Genomic DNA, 21,226 nt, shown 5'->3' with positions numbered 1-21,226 from the left:
TCTTTTGTGTCTCCTACCATCGCTCGTTACCGTGATACTGGTAGCGTAGCCCGACGTCAAGGAAGTGAACGGAAGAAAACAGCAACATCAGCAGAAATGGTTCGAAAAGTAAAGAAGCGACTTGATCAAAACTCGCGTCGCAGTGGCCGAAAAGCTGAACATATCGCAATATTCCATTCGGCAAAGAAAGAAAACAGACTCAAAAGATCTATAGAGTTGCTTCGCTTGGCCGAAAGTGGTGAACTGGCTAATTTGGTTTTCTCTAATGAGAAAACATCAGTTGTCCAGCAGTTTGAAAGCAAACAAAATGATCGTGTTTACTTTCCAAAGAGGTCAGCTGAAAATGTGCACCTTCGGTTGGTCACCAGAACTCAAGCGCCGGTCATGGTGATGGTGTGGGCCACCGTAACAGTCTGGAGGGTGTATTAAAGCCTTGGGCACGCAAAAATTTTGGCCGCAGAACTTGGACATTCCAACAAGACTCAGTACCATGGCACTCAGCACGCGCCACCCAAGAATGGTCACAAAATGAGGTTCTTCGCTTCATTTCCAGTGCACAATGGCCACCAAAATCTCCGGATACCAATCCGTTGTACTATTGTGTGAATTTTGGAAAGCAAGGTTGGCACTAAAAAGTACCAAAGTATCGATCACCTCAAGGAAATGCTTCGCCGGGAATGGGCCAAAATACCGCAGAGCAACTTTCGGGAAACGTGTGACGGTTTCATTGGCCGTTTAAAGGCCATAATTCGTGCCAAAGGTGACCAATTCGAACAAATTTAAACTTATTCTAAAATTTGATGCTTTTTCCGACATTTTTTGCAGATTTGTGTTGGTTACTATCGAAGGTGTTAAAGACTTGCATCAATAGACACATGCATATGTTAAAAACTAAGAATGTTTCCTTCAACCGATTTATTTTTAAATTATACAAAAAATATGCCACTCGTTTAGAGTCAATAGTTACAGAACTAATTTTAAATATTAATTAAAAATGATAGACGATTTCTTATTAAAAAAATGTTGCCATTACTAATTTGTTATATGAGACCAATTTTTTAATTCTTCCACGATTCTCACTAAACTTGTAATATGGACTTAACTTTTTTTAGTGCACGTTTGTGAGTTGATTAACGTTCATGTCCACAACACGATTATATTCCTTAGCGTTGTCAACACTGCGTAGCATTGTTTTTCTCTTCTTGCAGTGCTGTCTCTAGCCTTTGACATGGCAATGCCATCGCTGTAATTTCATCTCCTTTCTCTGAAAATGAAAAGAACAAAGAAAGAAAGGAGAGAAATCAAATATTGCTTTAGTCATTGTGTGTGAGACAACGAAGAAAAACTTTTTTACGATTATTCAATAAAAATATCCTAACTCAAAATTCGTGTTATTAGATTTGCGAACAATAACGACTGAAATAAAAAAAATGTGAAAATAGCAAAATTGAAATTCGTTATTCACTATATCGACAATACAATTGCGTATTTTGCGACAAGGTGGTGGTTGTGCCTTCGATGGACATTAATATATCTATATATCAAAAAATGTTTGTTTTCAAAGATGATGACATCTCTTTGTTGAATGTGCAGAAAAAACTTAAAGAACGTCTCGGTATCTGATTAGAAGTTCAACAATAAATCCTGTTAAAAAGACGCATAAAATCTAATTTAATTCGTAAACATTTGCAACAAAGACAATTCGAAATAGTTTGCATACTTTTGGGCGTCGTTACTCAGCCACAAATACACGCAGGCGAGAGGAAAACAGCACATCATTGCCCTCTTAAGAGAATTTGCTCATACCTTTCCTATACAAAACACACACACACACCAGGCGTCTCTTGGACTGACAGCAGTTTTTTGCGCATTTAAATTCCTACAATTGTTACAAAGTGTAAGAGAAGGTCCTTTCTTGAGTTAAACAAACGGTTGCAGTAAATTACAATTAAAGAGCCAACCAAGCGACTGAGGGGCATTTATTAAAATTAAAACAAGAAAATAAGAACTCTCGGGTAACACAGCCGTATACATACGTACATACGTAGTGCATAAAATAATTAAAAACACAAACAAATTGTCCCACACTCTCGCCTCCACATATACACATACACGCGCGTTTGCACGTGGACAAGACCTGTACTACAGGCATACATACACACAAAATATAAATTGACTAAAAGCTGCGTTGTATGTGCTCGCTCGTTGTGCACATAAAGCACCATTCGAAAGCAAAGAAAACACAATAAAAATAAACAAATAAAAGTGAGAAATGTGAAAACACTAGATGTGTGTGTGCGTTTGATGTGTTTGTGTGCATAAGGATAAATGCTCGCAATTGCATTGTGTTTCAATTCCAAGGACAGCGAACGGACCATCGTCGTACTGCTATTGCTATTGCTACGGCGAAGGCAGCATTGCTCTATGTCAGTGTCAGATATCTGAATGAAGTCGTTCCGCTGCTAATCATCATCCATCCAAGCAAACAACGTTGCATGCCTCAGAGCCGAGTGAGTGCAAATTCGTGAAACGATCAAAAACATAAAGGACATTATTTTTATTGTCACAGCATTGCTGCATTGAAAATGCTATTGTTTGTAGCTCTCATATTTGGCATTTCAATACAAATGTCTAAATTTGTAAGTATATAAGAGAAATGTACGCTATATGTGGGTATGTATGTATATGTAACAATATGTTGTTTACAAACAAATGTATTTATTGGGGTGTAACGTTTGGGAATGTCTGGAATGTCGTGAAATCGCCACCCAAATTGAATTGGCTGTGAATCGTCAGAGCACAGCAGGCAGTGAGAGTTTTAGTTTTTGGATTTGATAATTGCGATATATATATATATATATATATATATATATATATATATATATATATATATCGCAATTATATATATATATATATATATATATATATATATATATATATATATATATATATATATATATATATATATATATATTGAAATCAGTAGAAATTTGGATATACTTTCCACATATATATTTCGTCTGATTCCATGCATTTATATATGTGTAGTGCAATTTTGTGTAAAAATTAATTTTCTAAATTATATTGAAATCGGTTCAGATAAATTGTATTGAACCAATTTCGTATATTTGATACACCAAATACACTATGTATCTCCAATTTCAATTAAATGTGGAAGGAGTGACGGAATTTGGTCCAAAAATATATTTAGCCAAATTATAGGTGATATGATTTGTCCCACAACGCGTTTTCATTGGTATTGGCTAACAGTACACAACACAACAATTTTATAACGGGGAAGTATGTTGCTACCCCGAATTCCCTAATAGCAATAGAAATGGCACTCAACTTCAAAAGATTGCAGTTTCTATAAAATTAATAAGTCGAAGGACAAACTCTTCCTGTATCTCTGATGGAGAAACTTTGCATGTATCTATCTAAACTAAATCTCTATCTTTATATACTAAAGCCCAAGAAAAGATAAATAAACTGTTTCTAAGATATGGAACATAAAACTGATTTTATGTTTCAAGGAACGCCAGAAAAAAAAATCTGTAAAATCTGTCACATGTCATACGTAGATATTTCAGCTATAAAAAAAAGGAAAAGGTCGAATTAGTCAGAAAAGGGATACCATATTGGTCATGGAAGGAGTAAAGATTGACTTAGGTCAATTTTGGCTTATTTATACCTATATATAACCCTAAAAGTATTGCGATGTGCAAATTTTAAAGAATATCAAAAATCTATTTCCAATTGTAGCGAATAATTGTTAATCAAAATGTTAACATTTGGGGGGAGGCACCAGAAAGAGTAGGCCGATAAATTCCATATTCACATCAGAAATATTTAAATAACCCAAGTTTATCAGAAGGAGTGGTTCGTTCTTCAAAATGATGACCCTTTGTGGGAGATGATTAAGTGGGCTGATATGGTCAATTTTTTTACATGACCTTGCATTGATAATAATTGCTTGCTACTAGTTTTGTAATTGTTTTGGATATCATAAAGCGAAAATCGGTTATCGTAGTATAAAGTTTTAAATTCCTGCAGTTCTGGAACAAACCAAGTATTAGGATTTTTCAATGTTAGCACAAAATCGAATGATCCTTTTTTGTTCTATGAGGAAAATCATTTTTAATTTTGTTAGGTTCATAAAAACATATTACTATGTACCCAGTTCGGACTATATCGGAAACTCCCTTCGAGAGTTGTCGTGCGCACCAGCCAACGGAAGGTCTAAAACCGTTATTTCGATGAGATACATTTTGGCCGTAGCAAATTATATCTATCCCTTGTAGTCATATGGCTGAGGCTATAAAAATAGTTTGTTACAACAACTTTTTAACACTGCTGGAGAATTTTATTTCAAGTCTTTGCTTTGATTTTTTGTAGAAATTGTCAAAAAGAAATTGTTTTCTTTCAGAAAAAATAGAAATCACGTGAATTAAGGACAAATTTCCAGACCGAACTCTTAAGGTAATGATGAATTCATTAGGGAAATCGGTGATATGTATTATTTCAATAGCATTTCAGACGGGACGTATCATTAAAATGTAAGAATTCAACCGAAGTTCATCAACCTGAAGTATAATTTTCGATGAGGCGAAGCAGAAGCTCAAATAAGTGTAAAAGCGATTTGGTCTCAAGACAACAGGGGGCAGTGGCAGCTGGGAAGAATAAATGAAATAAAAGGGACAAAAATAGCAACTCTTTAGCTCTTTTTAATCTAAGTTAAGTTCTTGCACTTTTTGGAATTTCAATGGCTTTACGCTGAGCTTTCAATATTTGCCGAATGGAATATTACGTTATGTTCAGCTCTTTACTTTCAAACCATTTCTGCTGATTTTGCTCTTTTCTTCCGTCCACTTCCTGGCGCCGGGCTACGCTACCAGTATGGTGGTAACGAGCGATGGTACGAGACACAAAAGATTTATTCACATTTAAATGCTGAGTGCTTTAACGATAGTCACTTGTGGTTTTCCAGCCAAATATAAAGAAATCACACTATCACGCTTTAATTCCATCACGAATAACTTTTTTTCTGGAAAATTCTGTTGTACTCCTGTAAACAATATAATGAGCTGTCACTGGAATAATTTTAACAGCTTTCGAACGAGTGGCTTGGATATGACAGCAGTCTGAAGTTGGTTGCAGTTTCATCATCTCACCCGTTATGTTTTTTTACAAAGGAGGTCAACAAAATAACTTTTTAAAAATTTTAGTTATCGTTGGGAGGTGGCTTTCGGCCGGGCATTAAGAACTTTCACATGTAATCAGTAGTGGAATTCTCTAAGCCATTTTTTGAGTTACCGGTAAGTTAGCGGCGAAATCAAAGTAGTCTGTAAGAACACCTATAGATACCAATGATACCAACTTCTTTTTTATGTCAAAATTTTAAGTTTCAAAGTTACCGATTTTTGTAGGTCACTCAAAAAAAGGAGTTAGAGAATCGCACTACAGGTCTGTAAGAGCTTCAAATTGATATCCATACTACCTTTAAGTAATGACATGAGTCATCGTTGGCATTTTCATAAAATAACAAAAGACTTTGAACTGAGTGAACTCAACTTCTTTGTTCTTTTATTCTTTATACGTAAACATTTATATAAGCTCTGTTCCAGAACTGCTTGAATGCAGAAGGTAAAAGTTTTTGCCACTATAATCGTTTTTTTCCTCTATGAGATCGAAGAAAATTTCAAAACTCGAAGATTTCTGCAGATCTAAAATTTTCTGTAACAGAGCAATAATTAACATGCATTACATTCACTTCCCCGGTGACGAAAATCATCCAACCCCTTCTATACAAAAATCCTCGTAGTTATAGTTATGTATGCGTATTTAGATTCCATTTTAAAGATGTAATATTTCTCATTTAAGGTTGCCGCTCGTTTCTGTGAAGGCGGACACATTTGTTCCTTACCTAGAGAATGCTGTACACAAGGTTGTTGCCCGCCGTATCAAAGTGGACCTCGTCAATTGCCACCACCATCGGAACATGTGCTTAACCTGTTTTTCATCAGCCACTGGTTCTTCTGGTGAGTTAACTTCTTTAATTTAAATTACAGTGCATCATTTTAATTTCTGCAAAGAAAAACCTATATCTCATATAAGGCATATTGAGCATCTGGTGAAGTCCAAAACTAGTGGTTATCATTAATTAAAAGTTGTTAAATTTTAAGGGCCGCGGACTAGAAAAATATTGTCATTTCTTCATATTGTTGAAAACACTCATTTCCAAACATTGAACTTATTAAGTAAATTATGCCATTACTTACAATACTGCCTACAAGCTCCTTATTTTAATATGAACATGTCGCAGGAAATAATAACTTACGAAATTGGCCCCAATTTCGAAAAATAATAATTCTATTTTTAAAACACTTGAGTTGAGCGTTTGTGCTTAGTTTCATCACCTTTCAATTTCATATCCAACGCCATGACTAGCATAATATGTTATTTATCGATTTAACGGTCGACCTAACAGTATTCGTCTGTCGGTATGTCTGTCCGTTCGTCCGTCTGTCTGTCTGTCTGCCGAAGGGGTTATCTTATTTGGTTCAAACTTGGTATATCGTAATATTTTTGTCAAACGAGTTCGGAGATGGAATTATCGGTCCACTCTTTCTGGTACCTCCCCCACAAAAGGTCGAAATTTTCAAAAAATATATTTTTTGCACAGAAAGAGAAAGGATGATCCGAATTTACTCCAACTTTGCAAATCCTAATATTTGTGTCAGTGCTATGTCAGTCGAGAAAATGGACAATATCGGTCGACTCCATAAAGTACCTCCCCCACAAAGGGTTAACATTTTGAATAATTACAACTCCTATAAAATGAGATGTAAGAGTGCGATTGTCTTCAAATTTCACACATCCCAATATTTATGTTAACCCAAGGTCTGGTGTTAAGGTGGAACTAGTGTGACCAGATCTAAAATAGTGTTGCAGCTAAAACAGCATAAAAATAATGCTAAAAAATGCCAAACAAAAAAAATTAAAATGCCAAAAATAATGCAAAATATAAATACCTTTTTGTAAACCCTGCAACACTATGGGGGGTATTATAAGTTTGATTGAGCCAAAAATAATGTAACTCTTCGAAATTTTGGCTTCCCACATGGGAAAGTATTTATTGATCTTCCACTCTCACTAAGCTGAGCCTATGTTAATTTGCAATCACGCTACAGGTCACAATTATAGACCAATCGACGCGGAATTTAGCATGGGGCTAGATCTTAGGACTGGGTAGAAGCTTTCCAATTTGGATGGTCATCGAATAATATCGGGTGAAATAGACCATAAGTATTGTGTTAAAAAAAAAACAAATTTCTCAATCAACCGCAAATATTCTTAATCCCGGTGAAATTACAAATAGACGAAAAGGCCAATTCTGACCGTTAGGCAGATGCCGATAGTGAAAATATATATACGGATATATATAGCGACATATATTGGCTAGAATGCATACATCTCAAAAAAAGCTGGACTGATTTTGCCAAATCTTGTCAATTCAGAATGCCCTCTTGACAGGAAAGAAAAAAATCTAGACAAAAACGCATGAAAATATTCCAATAAAGATGATAATATTGATTTTGTGATACTTTCTTTTTTTCCATTTTGTCACATTTTTGTCGCATGCGATATTTTCATTATACCCTACACCACAAGGTGGTCAGGGTATTATGTCTTTGTGCATTTGTTTGTAACAGGCAGAAGGAAACGAGATAGACCCATAGTTCCTTTTGATGATCTGCATAGAATCACATTCTGAGTCGATTTATGCATGTCCGCCCGTCCGTCTGTCCGTCTGTCTGTCCGTCCGTCTGTCCATGTATTTTTGTAAACAAAGTACAGGTCGCATTTATTGCCCGATCCAGATGAAATTTTGCAAAGATCTTTTGTTTGGCATAAGGACGAACCCTATTGAAATTGGAGATAATCGGTCAAAATTTAGATATAGCTCCCATATATATCTTATCTGTATGCCAAATTTGGTGAAGATCGGTTCAGATATAGCTATAGCTTCCATATAAATTATTCATCCGATTTGTTATATTTGTTACCCACAGCCGTAATATGCACTCCGTAACAACGATATTCAGGGAAATATTGTGCACCAAATGGGCAATACAATTCCGAATTTAAAAGATACAAATGCTTCGGCATATTTAGTCCTTTGAACTTTAAATTATAATTATAATCATAGCGTGTATGATTGAATTCTCCCATAAAAACTTTTAATTGTTATGTGGAGCTCTACTTAATTAGCAAAGTGGTGTAGGGTATCATAAAGTCGGCCCCGCCCGACTTTAAGACTTTCTTTACTGGTTTTTACTTACAATATTGAATTTAACATTTTGTAATATTTTTCCTCCTTACAACACTATATAGTTAGGATATTATATACAGGGCACATTTATGTGCCGATCCTCACGAAATGTTGGATGGAGGTGGAGTAATGTCAGAATAGAAGCCTGATGTTTTTGGAGATGATCGCAAAATATTTGGGGTTCAAATGGACCAAAAACTGAAAGTTTTATGATATGTCATAATTATCGCCCGATCCTCAGGAAATTTTATGTGGGGGTTCGGTATTGGCCCTGCCAAGCATTTTGGATGGCATAACAGTTAGCGGAAAAGTGGGTCGCAATTTTTGTGGGAAAAATACCAAAATGTCTATTCCACCTAAATTTTGAAAGTGAATTCCAGGCTTCCACTTCTGATATTTTTAAAACAATTCATATAGAGAAAACTTAATTTATTGTTCTGAATAGCCATTGACATGACTCTCTTTTCCTTAGCTTTAATATAGGGCAAATTCTATAAGAATATGCATTATTTCCTTCCAAACCATGAAATTTTATAGAGATGAGAGGTTTTTGAAAAAAATGTTTAAAAACATCTGTTTTTAAATTTAATATGCTTTTATTAAAATGTTTTAAGTCCTGCTACTTGAAAATTAGAATTAACCGAATGATGATTAGAATTCATAGTGTATAATAACATTCTATTTCTAATTTCTTCTTTTATAAGGTTCATGCCACTGAAACCCCTTCCAACTTCTGCGTTACTAAAATGTAAAACTATACACTTCATAACAAAAGAAGACAATTCCTTGAACGGGTTCTCATTTAAAGCATTTTTAAATTCTTATATACATATTCAAAACTAAATCGTTGAGTTTATGTTTGTCCATTCATATGTACTTAGCTTTTGCCATTGCTTTCTAAAATAGTAATTTCGTTCAAAATGTTCATGTAATTTAATTTTTTAAATTTAAAAAAAAAATGGATTTATAAGAAAGTACTAAAATAGAAGAACACTAAACTAATAATTTCAAAAAGCTAAGAAAATGCTAAATTTAGCTGCAAAAATGCTAAAAAATGGCCACACTGGATGGGATATGTTCCACTCCTTCTGGTACCTCCCCCAAAACCAAACTACTTGTTGCACTGATTTTGAATAAATAATTAAAAACCGCAAAAACTGAATGAAAGGTCAAAATTTCAAAATCATGTTCTTTATATCTTTAAAGGTTTATTTCGCTACAAAAACAATAGATTTTGTCGATGCATACGTTGCAATAAGCATTTTGAAAACACCGGAATTTGAATATTTTCTGAAGACTTTTTTATGGTTGGAATGAATATACACATAAACAAATAAAGTTGACATATTAGGCCAAAAAGTAAAAAAAAATAAAATTATATATTATATGTAGAAAACTTAATGTATACATGCAGTTTGGCTCCAGTTTTAAAGGGGTGTTGTATTTTACACTATTTTCTAGCGAATGCTTGAAATGTTGAGAGATTTGGACCTACGGCTAACAACTATACATTGAGAGGAATCAGTCTGGACGACATTGAGTTAACAACAGATGTTATAAGAAGGCTGTCCTTAAAATTCGTAACATTTTATGCGTAATATGTCCAAACTAAACATTTTTCGACATAGTCTTCTTTTACATCAAGGGCTAGTAACATACTATATCTAGATCTACACTGTATTTCGAAAAACAAACCAAATCTGGAAAAATATAATTTTTGCACAAATGCGATTCATACATGGTAGAAAAATATAGGTAGTCGCATCGCCACAGATGCTTGGACAATGAACTGTCAAACTAATTTTGGAATTGAAAATGTTGAATGGAACATTATATAAATTTGTAAAAATTGCTCAAAACGCGAATTACAATAACCTCCAAATGACGTGGTATAAGAAAACATATTAAAATGTTCTTATATTTGCAAAAAAAAACGTTTGAAATGTTTTGACATTTCAATGTTACCAAGCGTTGATGCATCTACCTGTATTCTTTTACCATTCGATTTAGCCTAAGAAAGTATAAGTGGTATGTAATTTCGAGTGTTATGAGAAGGAATATTAAAATTCAATTCACCGGTTAGAAACTGAGCTCTAAACATTAAACGTCTCTTTTCCAGTGTCGCTAGATCAATAAGTTTTAGGCGATCTTCGTGTACAAAATACTTTGTACATACTTTTGAGTGCGGTCGAGGCGTTGGGGAAATCTAGCTTCTGACCACTTGAATGAAATGACAAGCAGTCCTGCAATGTTCTCCATTCAATTTTAGAATAGACTAGCTGTCCCAGTCCTCGTTGCCGGCAGTATAGTTTTTAATGCATAGTTTTTAAATCATAACAATTCTCAGATCTGGCTTACATAAGTGGCACAATTTTTAGTATTAATGATGACTCGACTAAATAGATATAAATACGCATCGCGTATCAATACACGTTTATGTACCGGGCGATTTATATTGTTTCAAAAAACCTGATCCTATTTTTCAGCCCGAGGTTTTAATTTGAGAGTTGAAAATCCTAAATAATATAGCACATATATTAAAAAGTATACATCAAATGTTTACAATAGCTCCATGTAAGATGGTCTAGTAGCCTAAACACACATTTTAAGTCAAATCGATTCGAAAATATATTCAATACCCTCGAAATAGGTAAAATCAGGAGGTACTTTTCTATGGACGCTCCGAGACATTGACATTGAAAAAGCTAAGATGCCAAACAAGGGCAAAATCAATTGAAAAGTGTGACCAAGACCTTCATATAAGGGTTATACCAAAGCATGGTCCTATACAATATAAAATCTCTAATTACCAACATTTGAGGAATTTGAAAGGGGCTATCATAACACAATGTAGACCGACCTGATACATATTTTGTACAAATGATTCTTCATGTAATCCCTAGGACTGTTTCAAATTTAAAACTATCATAACTTTTGAGGAGCATAGAGCAAAATATTTAAGGCCCTTTTTGTATGGTTAAGCTAAAAAAAATGGACACTAAAAAGTTTGACCCGGAAATCCCCCCTTTGGGATTTTTATCTACTAACCGAAAAATTTCCCATCCCCAGTGTAATTACTGACGATAGCTCATAGTCCCCGTATAACGTTACCCGAAATTTAAGGTTACATTTAAGGGTACTTAAGAAAATTCGAATCCTTTTCTTACCAAATTTTCAATTCGCTTCACCATTTAGTGCAGTCCGCATATTACAGTGCCTCTTCATATTCGGTATTTCACTGATTTCAGTCCCAATGAATTTTGCATTTTGAGCTCTCATTGGATTGATTATTTCCATATCTAGTCAATTTGTTGGAGTTTTGGACTACAGAATCGATTGAAATCCTGGCAATATGACATTAATTTAACTATCATAACTAACGTTTCATCGTTTATAAAAGTTAAGTCTGTGAGCCTCTCCGTCACAATTTGCAATTGCGATAGAGATCACCAAATTTAATATGCGTCTTTCAAACTTTGCACAGACTTTTATATTATTCTTAGCATGATTGATGTTACAAAAGATATAAATTTACATATATCCCTCATATAATATTATCTCCTAAAAATTCGTCGATCAAATGTGCTCTAATTTGGCCGATTTGAGGTATTTGACAAAATAAATACAACAAAAGTGTTATGATGTATTTTCTATTCCCCAGTACCTCTTTATAATCGTTTTATCATCGTATTTAAAAAAATGCAAACCTCAGTTATCAGCATTATAAAGAAAAATATATCCGTTTCGTTTAGGTATAATAATACCACTGAAAATTCGTCCTTTTGCATGTTTTTGTTAAAATTTCTACCGAATGAACTGAAATTTGGCAATAAAATTTTTCAGTATTGTGAAATCAATATCGACTATAACTGTTTACTATTGGTTCTCCATTAGGCAAAGCCTTAATTTAAAAGTACGTTGAGATTTTAAGTGTTTTGATGCTTCGAGAAGTATTTTTTAAACAAAATTGAAAATTTTGGTATGGCAACCATATAACGGCAATATGGAAAATATCCAAAAGGCATTCTGGAACAATTCTACACAATATTTCATATCAAAATAAAACAATCAAATTTTTAGTTCCGCGATTTTTTGGAGTCTTTTCTCAAAATTTTCTTTCATGAAAACGTTTCCACTGTAATTACAAAATCAACCGATTACATTAATCAACCGATTACATTAATCAACCGATTACATTAATCAACCGATTACATTAATCAACCGATGTGTTACTATACTTTTTCAATTTTTTTACACATAGATTTAAAGAAGTTGGTGTGGCCAGTTCCCCTGACCCCAAATAGATTACGTCGTATACTAACTGTAGAACATATATCTTCGAAAACAATTGGCGTAATATTGGGCGGTGTCACTTTTTTTGCATAAAAACCTAACGGATATTAAAACAATATTATCCAAATTATTCCAGCAGTTCTCAACAGATTCAATCGCCAACGAACAACAATCGGTTTATATATATACAGATTAAAAAGTAGGCGTGGTCAGTTCCTCAGCCCCCAAATAAATAATTAGGGTTGGAGGAAAAGTCAACAGTATATCGTGTTACAATTTTCAAACTGATATCTTCATTTTTTAGCGATAAATGGAAATAGTTGGCGTAAAAGTAGGTGTGGTCAATATTTTTTTTCTTTAAAAACCTAACTCGGGGTATGAAGAACATTACCAACGAACAATAATTGATTTTTAGATATATAGATAAGAATAATTGTGTGGTTGCGATTATGTTAAGTTAGATTAGTTTCAGTAGTACATACATTCAGTAGTATATTAAAAAACTAGAATTGAATCAACAGCCAAATTATTCGGTTGTATTTCTCTTCTCGCTTAAACATTTGGTGCTTTGAGCCGGATCGAGAACTGATTCAACAGCCAAACTATTCGGCCGTGTTTCTTTTCTCACTCTACATTGCTCCAGTCGAATCGAATAGAAAATAGAGTTGACAATCGAAGAGGGAGATTGGACTCTATTCACATCATTAACAAGTAAGCAAAGGCTACAGTCGAGCGGGGCCGACCGTTGAATACCCTACAACACTATAATAAACGATTAACATTTATTATTGGTGTTTGACTGAAACGCATCTATATGAGATAAAGACATTTGACTATATTCTTCAACGAAATCAGCGTTACCGAAATAGTCAGAAGTGCGTCTTTCCTGTATTTGTGAATTCTCCAAAAAGTCACTGGAATGGACATTTTCGTATTTTGTCTACAAAAGTTGGTAAACTCCTTCACACATTGAATATTTTTGGATGGCCATCCAAAACTGCTTGGCTTTTGCAATGTCCGGTAACCCCCATTCAAATGTGCGTGAGGATCGAACTGCTGACAATTTTGCAGTTTTTTGGTCCATTTCAACCCCTAAATATATGGCGATCATCTCCAAAAAGAGTAGGCTTCTATTCTGACCCTCATCTTATCCCCATGCAAAATTTCGTAAGGATCGGGTCATAAATGCGATCTGTATATGATATGCTGATATCTTCACTACTTAGTTTTGTTAGCTGTAGAAATATTACGAAATATTTAATTCAAAATGAAAATATGCCAAAAATATGACAAAATTGAAAACATATGAGAAAATGTTACAAAACCAATATTTTCATCTTTAGAGAGACATTTTTATGCGATTTTTTTAGACGTTTTTTCTTTCCTGCCAAGAGGCCATTCTGAATTAATGAGAATCATCAGCCGTTCTCGACATATAAGAGATCTTTCAAGCATATCTTCTTTGATAGACATATATATCGCACATATTTTGCTATATATCCGATTTGTTGGATGTTAACATCAATGTAAAGATCAGAAGTAACCTTGTCATGGCTTTGTGAGTTCGCCGGGATTTAAAATATTCGCGGTTTAATGAAAAATTGTTAATTTTATCAACACAAAAGATATGGTCTATTTTATCCGCTAAATATTATCCGATGACCACCCAAATTGGTAGGCTTCCTCCCTAGGCCCTAAACTCTAACTACATGCGAAATTCCGTGTCGATTGGTCTATAATTGCGACCTGTATAGCTACTGCAAATTCCGACATTTTTTCAGTATTTGGTCCATTTCAAACCCTTAACATTTGGCAATCATCTCCAAAAGAAATAGGCTTCTATTCTGACCCTAACCCCACCTTCTTGCAAAATTTCGTTAGGATCGGGCCATAATTGCGACCTGTAGCGTGATTACAAATTAACATGGACAGACTGACGGACGGACGGACATACATAGCTAGATCGACTCAGCTCGGCGAGCTAGGAGGATCCATATATACTTTCCTATATGGGAAACCAATATTTCGAGGTGTTACATAAATTCTGGCCCAATCAAACTTATAATACCCCCAACACATAGAATTGACAATCCAAGAGGGAGATGGATTCTATTCTCATAAACACTTCGTATGGTGGAAGTGTTTCATTTACATCCCATCCTAATACTCTGAGATCGAATAAAAGGAATTGGGTTTGTACTGATTCCACTTTAATAGAATATGTTTTATAAAAATATTCCACAATTCACAACCGTATTCTAGAGGGAGCCGAACCAGACTAATAAATAAACGCTTAGTCATATAAGGATCGTCAAATTCTTTAGACTATAGTTTTATATAACCCAGCAGTGTCCTGGCTTTATTTACACATGAAGCAGTATGTAAACAAGAACGCAATTTGTTGTCTAAAATTACGCCAAGATCAACGAATGAATCTACATTGTCCAATTTGTAAGAGCCAATGAGGTAATAACTATTAAAAATTAACTAAACAAAGACAGTTTTTTACATTTCTTGAGATTAAGCGAAGCAATTTACAAGAGAGTAGAATGAGAAAGAAAACAATTTTCGATGCTCTGTTCCAGAACCTGCAAGAGTCCACTATTTTTGCATTTTTTTCGATATCAGAAAACTGAAATTGGTAATCATAGCAAAATTATATTTTTCTTGTGAGGCAAGCGGATGACTACAAGTTCTGCAATAAAAATGTACACACCAATTCTGTTGTAGTCACACACAATTGACTTATACCCATTTTGACATTTGTCAAGATGTTGGAATGCAACTAATTGGAATTGGGTATAACAACACACATACCATACTGACTTTTGCCCATGTATTCACCCTAATAAAAATATTTGTTTTCATTCTGTCTTCAGTGAACATCTCAAGGAGTTACAAACAAAATTACAAAATGAATATGTCCACAATTTCATAGAGGGGGCTTTAACGAACAACAATTGTATTTATAAATATGTGTAACTTGGTCTCACATGGACAAAGAGGAACGTATCAAGCCAAGTATGTGCATGTAAATATAGTGACACATACATCTGTGGACATTAAAATGGTTTCAATACTTATGACTCGTGGAAAAAAACCTAAAAACTTTTTGCATACAGTTACACATTTTTATACCCTCCACCAAAGTATCAAGGGTACATTAAGTTTGTTAATCCGTTTGTAGCACCTTCAAATATATATTTTAGATTGCATCGTTTCGTTAGTTTTCGTTCGCTGGTTGGCATATCATATCTAGGACCAAACATTAGGAAGATACCTCCCGATGTTCGAGAGATGGTAATACATTCTACATCCTGTGATAGAACATTGTCTATATAGATCCACGTTTTTATATAGCCTCCATATCACCGTACTTCATGGTGCTCAGTATTTCAAAGATATAAGCCACATGTTCAACGGCATTGCTTCAAATTTGATTGTTGATGTTCGCAATAGATATCAACCTATAGCCCCCATATAACAGCACCTCCCAATATGCGGTATTTACAGGATTTTAAACAATTTTTGTAAAGGATTTGTTCAAAATACGGTACTTCCCGATATGGTAACGGTACTTCGCGATATCGGGAATATTCATGATTTTTGCCACATTTTCAATATAATTGTTTCAAATTCGCTTCTATAAAATCTCACAATCTATACCAACCCCTGTAGCAGAAAATTGTCTATATATCTTCATTTAACATTGCCCTGGAATTTGTAGCAAATTTTCCAACCGAGTTCGCTGGGATTTTCCGTTTAAAATGAAGCTTAATTTAAAGCTTTTCTTCATCCATTGGGATGGGTATTGAGTGTTCGCCCCGGTCGAACTTAACGTGTTTCTACTTGTTAACATTATCGATAATATAAGATAAAGTGTTGTTATGACTTCCCTGTATGAGGAAACATCCTTGCATATAACTGTCCATATAGGTCCAAGTTTTGATATAGTCCCCATATAACCGTACCTCCAGATATTCAGTATTTTGATCATTGGTGACATATTTTTCATCGCAATTTTTCAAATTTGGTATTTGGAGTCCATAATAGGTACTACCTCCTATGATAGACCATTTCCTGTACAGATCCACGCCTTCGTATAACTCTCATATGACGACGGTACCTCCCTATATTCGGTATTTTGATGATTTTAGATACATTCCGAAAAGACAATCCGAAATTTTTAACGGAAGAATTTTTATATTGTGCAAGTTTTTTTCCAAATGATGGATATTGAAAGTTTGGGCCGGACACACTTAGCCGCTTGTTGACGTGTTTTGGAATATCATCGATAAAAAAATCATTATAATTTATAAATTTTAATTACCCTCATCATATTAGCTGAACGTATTTCGGTAACATTCATATAAAAACTGTTGTTTAAATTGTGTGGTGTATCAGACCGAGGTCGAATTTTAGGTAATGCTTACTGCTTGAGTTCATATTTCTATGGCTTCTCGGACAACCTTAATTATGTTTTGCGATAATTTACTGCCATATTTTATAATTTAAAAGTGTACATAGACTTTAAAATACTAATAACATTTTGGATGTGCCAATGACAATGCTCAGTTCAGCAAGATCTTGTTGCCGCAAGATATGGACCATGGAAAAAATCGACCAATCACATGGCGAAACATCACTCATTAAAGACCCTATCTAGTAGCGCCGGTCAAAACTTTTCATGTCGCCAACAAATAATAACACAGAACAATGTGTACTCAAAATCATAATGGGTCAGTGGGTTCGGGGGGGCATTCGACAGAGCAGGGTTGCGACGAGGATTGTGTTTATACCTTCTCTTGATTCCATTTGACTAGTATTGGCAACTTGCGGTTGTTTCGACTGAATTCAGCTATAAATTAGATCCAGGCTGATTAGAAGGTTGAGGCACATTAAAGCAGGAACGGTGCATGGAACGGTCTGTACACCCTAGAGTTAAATAGTTTGACATTGTTTTTTTAAAATATTTGTCTTCCGATTCGCGAGCTTGAAAAGTTTGAAATTTAAAACTGTTCAATAGAATTGTCTAGCAATCGCTCTTATACACTGTATTGCTTACATTGAGTAAAATTTTAACTGGAGAGGAATTTCATAATCATAAACCGATGTAAAGCGATTTTTAACATTTTATATTTAACATATTTGTAGGAGACTTTTCAATGCGTCTAACAATTATTTAACCTTTTCCAAACGCTATATCATATGATGTACAATGCTGTGTACTAAGCATATATAAAATTTATACTATGACTTTTCTTACGGATAACAAATTGTGTGAAGCGCCTTAAAGTAGCTTTAAATTTGACTTGAACATTATGGCCGGTTATTACATCTTGCGGATAGATAAAAAAGCGATGTTGTCGGACACATAAATCGTTTTTCGTAATTACAAGTTTCATTTGAGCTTAAACTGTCCGATAAGCAAAAGGTCAGACCATCTTCCCTTTATCTTTTAACATAAAGTTTACTGAATTCATATTGCCATATTTTTATTGATAATATGACAACAACAGCAAAATTTATTTAATTCTTTTACAATCAAATCTATGACAGTTCTGGATTGCAGGAATGCTCTGGAAAAGGTTAAGACGTTTGTCAAACTCTCTTGGGTCCTTGGACACTGCAACATATCTGGCAATGAATCGGCTGATGAATTGGCCAGACGCGGATCTGCGTCAGAAGATCTAGAGATTGAGACCTCAGTGAAGCCACCTTTATGCCACTTCTTCCAAATACTGCATAAACATTACCTTGGGAGATTTTAACAGAACTGGCTAACATGTAAAGTCCTTCTCGTACTTTCTCCACAAAAATTTTCGACTTTCCTTAAATTTTGCACATTTCAATGGTTGGGAGATATAATTAGATATTCCAAGTTTGAACAGATTCACTGACATGTTTCGCTAGTTATGAGAGATATAAGTATTGAACATTGTGATCCTTTGTTGGGGGAGGTACCAGAAGGGGTAGGCCGATATCTATCATGTACACACCATATTTTCTGTTAAAAAAATATGTGTGGGATTGGAGGAGATTCGAATATTAATTTTGCATTTCATGAGCGTTTTGTTATTCAAAATTTCAACCCCTTTGCGGGGGAGGTACCAGAAGGAGTGGATCGATAAATACCATCTACACCCAGATCAGTTCATGACATAAATAAATATGCCGTTGAAATTTGTGCTTTGTGTAATAATAACAAGGTAACTGCAAGTGCTAACAGAAAGGTATTGACAGAAAGGTATCCAGGTCCATATCGTGGAAAAAAGCAACATCCCCTTCAAATTGCATATATATATAAAGTATTCTACATTTTGCAATATACATAATGTAGTGTCGCTTTTCCTTTACCATGAAAATAGTTTCAGCGCCATTGCGGCTACTGCAATTATAAAAGTGTTTTTTTTTTCATTATTCAATAAAACATTCTCACGTTGTCCTGCAGTAATATTTTGTATCGAAAAATTCTATCAATATTATCAAGAAATTAAATCACAAAACGTCATATCGAATTTGACACTAGTCTTACTATAGAGTCCAATCTGCTGGGGTTTGCTGCTACCTGTAATAATTATACCATGTTGTTTTTCTTTCAAATTGTTCTATAACAAGACTTGCTGATACCTTACATTTTAGGAAACCATAACCTGAATAATTTGAAAAAAAACAAGTAAAAAAGTAGTTAAGTTCGGCCTGGCCGAACTTTTAATACCCTCCACCATGAAAAATGTAAAATTAAAATGGAATAATTAGTTTCCTTTCGATTTCAAAAGTACTTAGCTCCATCGCCACGCCAAGGCTTATTCCTTGATGGAGTAGTTTATGATAATTAAGGTATAAGATTTTATCTAAAATAAAATTAGCCAATTAACATAAACCGAACATATATGCATTTCAATATAATTTATTATATCGAATATATACAATATAAAAAAAAATCTAAACAATTCATAATTGCATTATATTATGAAGAAACATAAAAATGTATATGAAGTTTAAGATAAATAATTGAGGATAAATATTTGTTGTATGTGAATCGATAATGATTATAATATCAACGACATACGTATAAATTATCATCGCGTGATTATTATACCATCATGATGACTATGTATAGTGGAATAACTTTTACAGATAATCCCATGTGGCGCTATGTTAGTAAATGCCCAATCTATATGAGTTCCGTGCTTAGTTGTGCCAGAATTTCTATCCAAAAGTGGAAAAAATCCTTTGCTTACTAACAGAGTTTCCGTTAAATTCTGAGTACTCCGACGACAAATGTTGAAATCGCCAACTATAATAATTTTGTCGTTATTTTGTAGCAACAATTCTTCTATGGTTTCAGCAAGAATTTGACGAAAGGAACTCTCTGCAAAATTTGCATTTCTATACACTATCATTAGACATATACCTTTGTATTTCAAAACGATGTACTGCAAAGTCTTACATGCTTCGGAAAGATCCCTTTTCATAAGAACGCTGATATCATTTACAATATTAGATCGACTTAATGTTATGATACCTCTCTTATTTCTGGTTCTTTCTTGAGGGTCTTTTACGCAGTCAATTCTGGCAATTTCAGAAAATCCCATTAAGTTGCAGCTTTCGTTTGGGAAGGACCATGTTTCCACCAAAAAAATAAAATTAGAATTCGTAATTGTATAATCTGTACAAATATCTTCTTTATGAGCGTGAAAACTTTGAATGTTTTGGAAAAATATTTTGAAATCTTTCTCAACCAATTCGAGAAACTCAAAATGAAGATTTAATTGTTTGGTGTTCCTTAACTTATCTAGTTCTATTTTAACTGGGTCGGAATCCTGAAACGATTTCGGTGGAATAAACGGTCCTACTATGTATAGGCCAGATGCATTTGTTGCTCGACTACAGGCAACATAAAGGGCGGCTCTGGTCATCCTACTTTGTGTGTGCACAGCAACCTTTGCGTATGTGGCACCTTGACTCTTGTGAATAGTGATTCCTTCTGCTACAACCAAAGGAAATTGACATCGTTCAATACAGATTTTATCATTTCGTTTAAATTGAAATGATCTACTACACTTCTCAACTGGTGTCCAAAGTTGTTCGGAACGATGAGGCTTCCTTCGCCGTGTTTCTCTACCAACAGTTTCATCTGAAAACAACAACCAAAGAAGTTTTGGGTTGGATGATTCCCGTTCAAATTCTATCTCCATTAGAACTCCACTAGCTCCATTGACTAAGCCGTCCGATGTGTTAATGTTTATTGTCATCATATACTTTGCTGATTGTTTTAATGTCAGCTCCCGGCATAGTCCTTGAGTCTCTGAAGTTTTCAATTTTGTAACTTGGTTTAAGATGTTTACGGTTTGTGCAGGATTTAATGAATCACATTTAACAACGTCGCGCGCTCTTGATGCGAATGCTTCAGTAGGTATTTGGTGCAACTTCTGCGCATTGTAGTTATTTGCTTCTTCGTTTGATACAAACAAATGTATTGCATCCATTGGTATATCACTTGTGTCGCTTTTAATTCTGGATTTCATTATATCGACGTCTTCCTTTGTCATTATTCCATCAGACATTCTGCTTAGGGCTTGAGCGAACCTCAAATCT

General features: G+C 34.4%; 1 protein-coding gene across 1 annotated transcript in view; it reads left to right on the top strand.

The window, feature by feature from the left end:
* The first annotated feature begins 1,254 nt into the window (after positions 1–1,254).
* The window catches only part of LOC131800422 (uncharacterized), a 35,992-nt gene continuing 16,020 nt past the window's right edge, over positions 1,255–21,226 (top strand). Inside the window, exons 1-2 of the mRNA XM_059127277.1 lie at positions 1,255–2,639; positions 5,881–6,038. Of these exons, the coding sequence (XP_058983260.1) occupies positions 2,586–2,639; positions 5,881–6,038 (212 nt within the window). The 5' untranslated portion in view covers positions 1,255–2,585. The remainder of the gene's footprint in view (positions 2,640–5,880; positions 6,039–21,226) is intronic.

Source organism: Musca domestica, unplaced genomic scaffold, assembly GCF_030504385.1.
Source record: "Musca domestica strain aabys unplaced genomic scaffold, Musca_domestica.polishedcontigs.V.1.1 43, whole genome shotgun sequence".
In the NCBI taxonomy this organism is placed as follows: Eukaryota; Metazoa; Arthropoda; class Insecta; order Diptera; family Muscidae; genus Musca; species Musca domestica.
The sequence above is the reverse complement of the archived record's forward strand: the minus strand, read 5'-3'. Positions and strand labels throughout refer to the sequence as shown.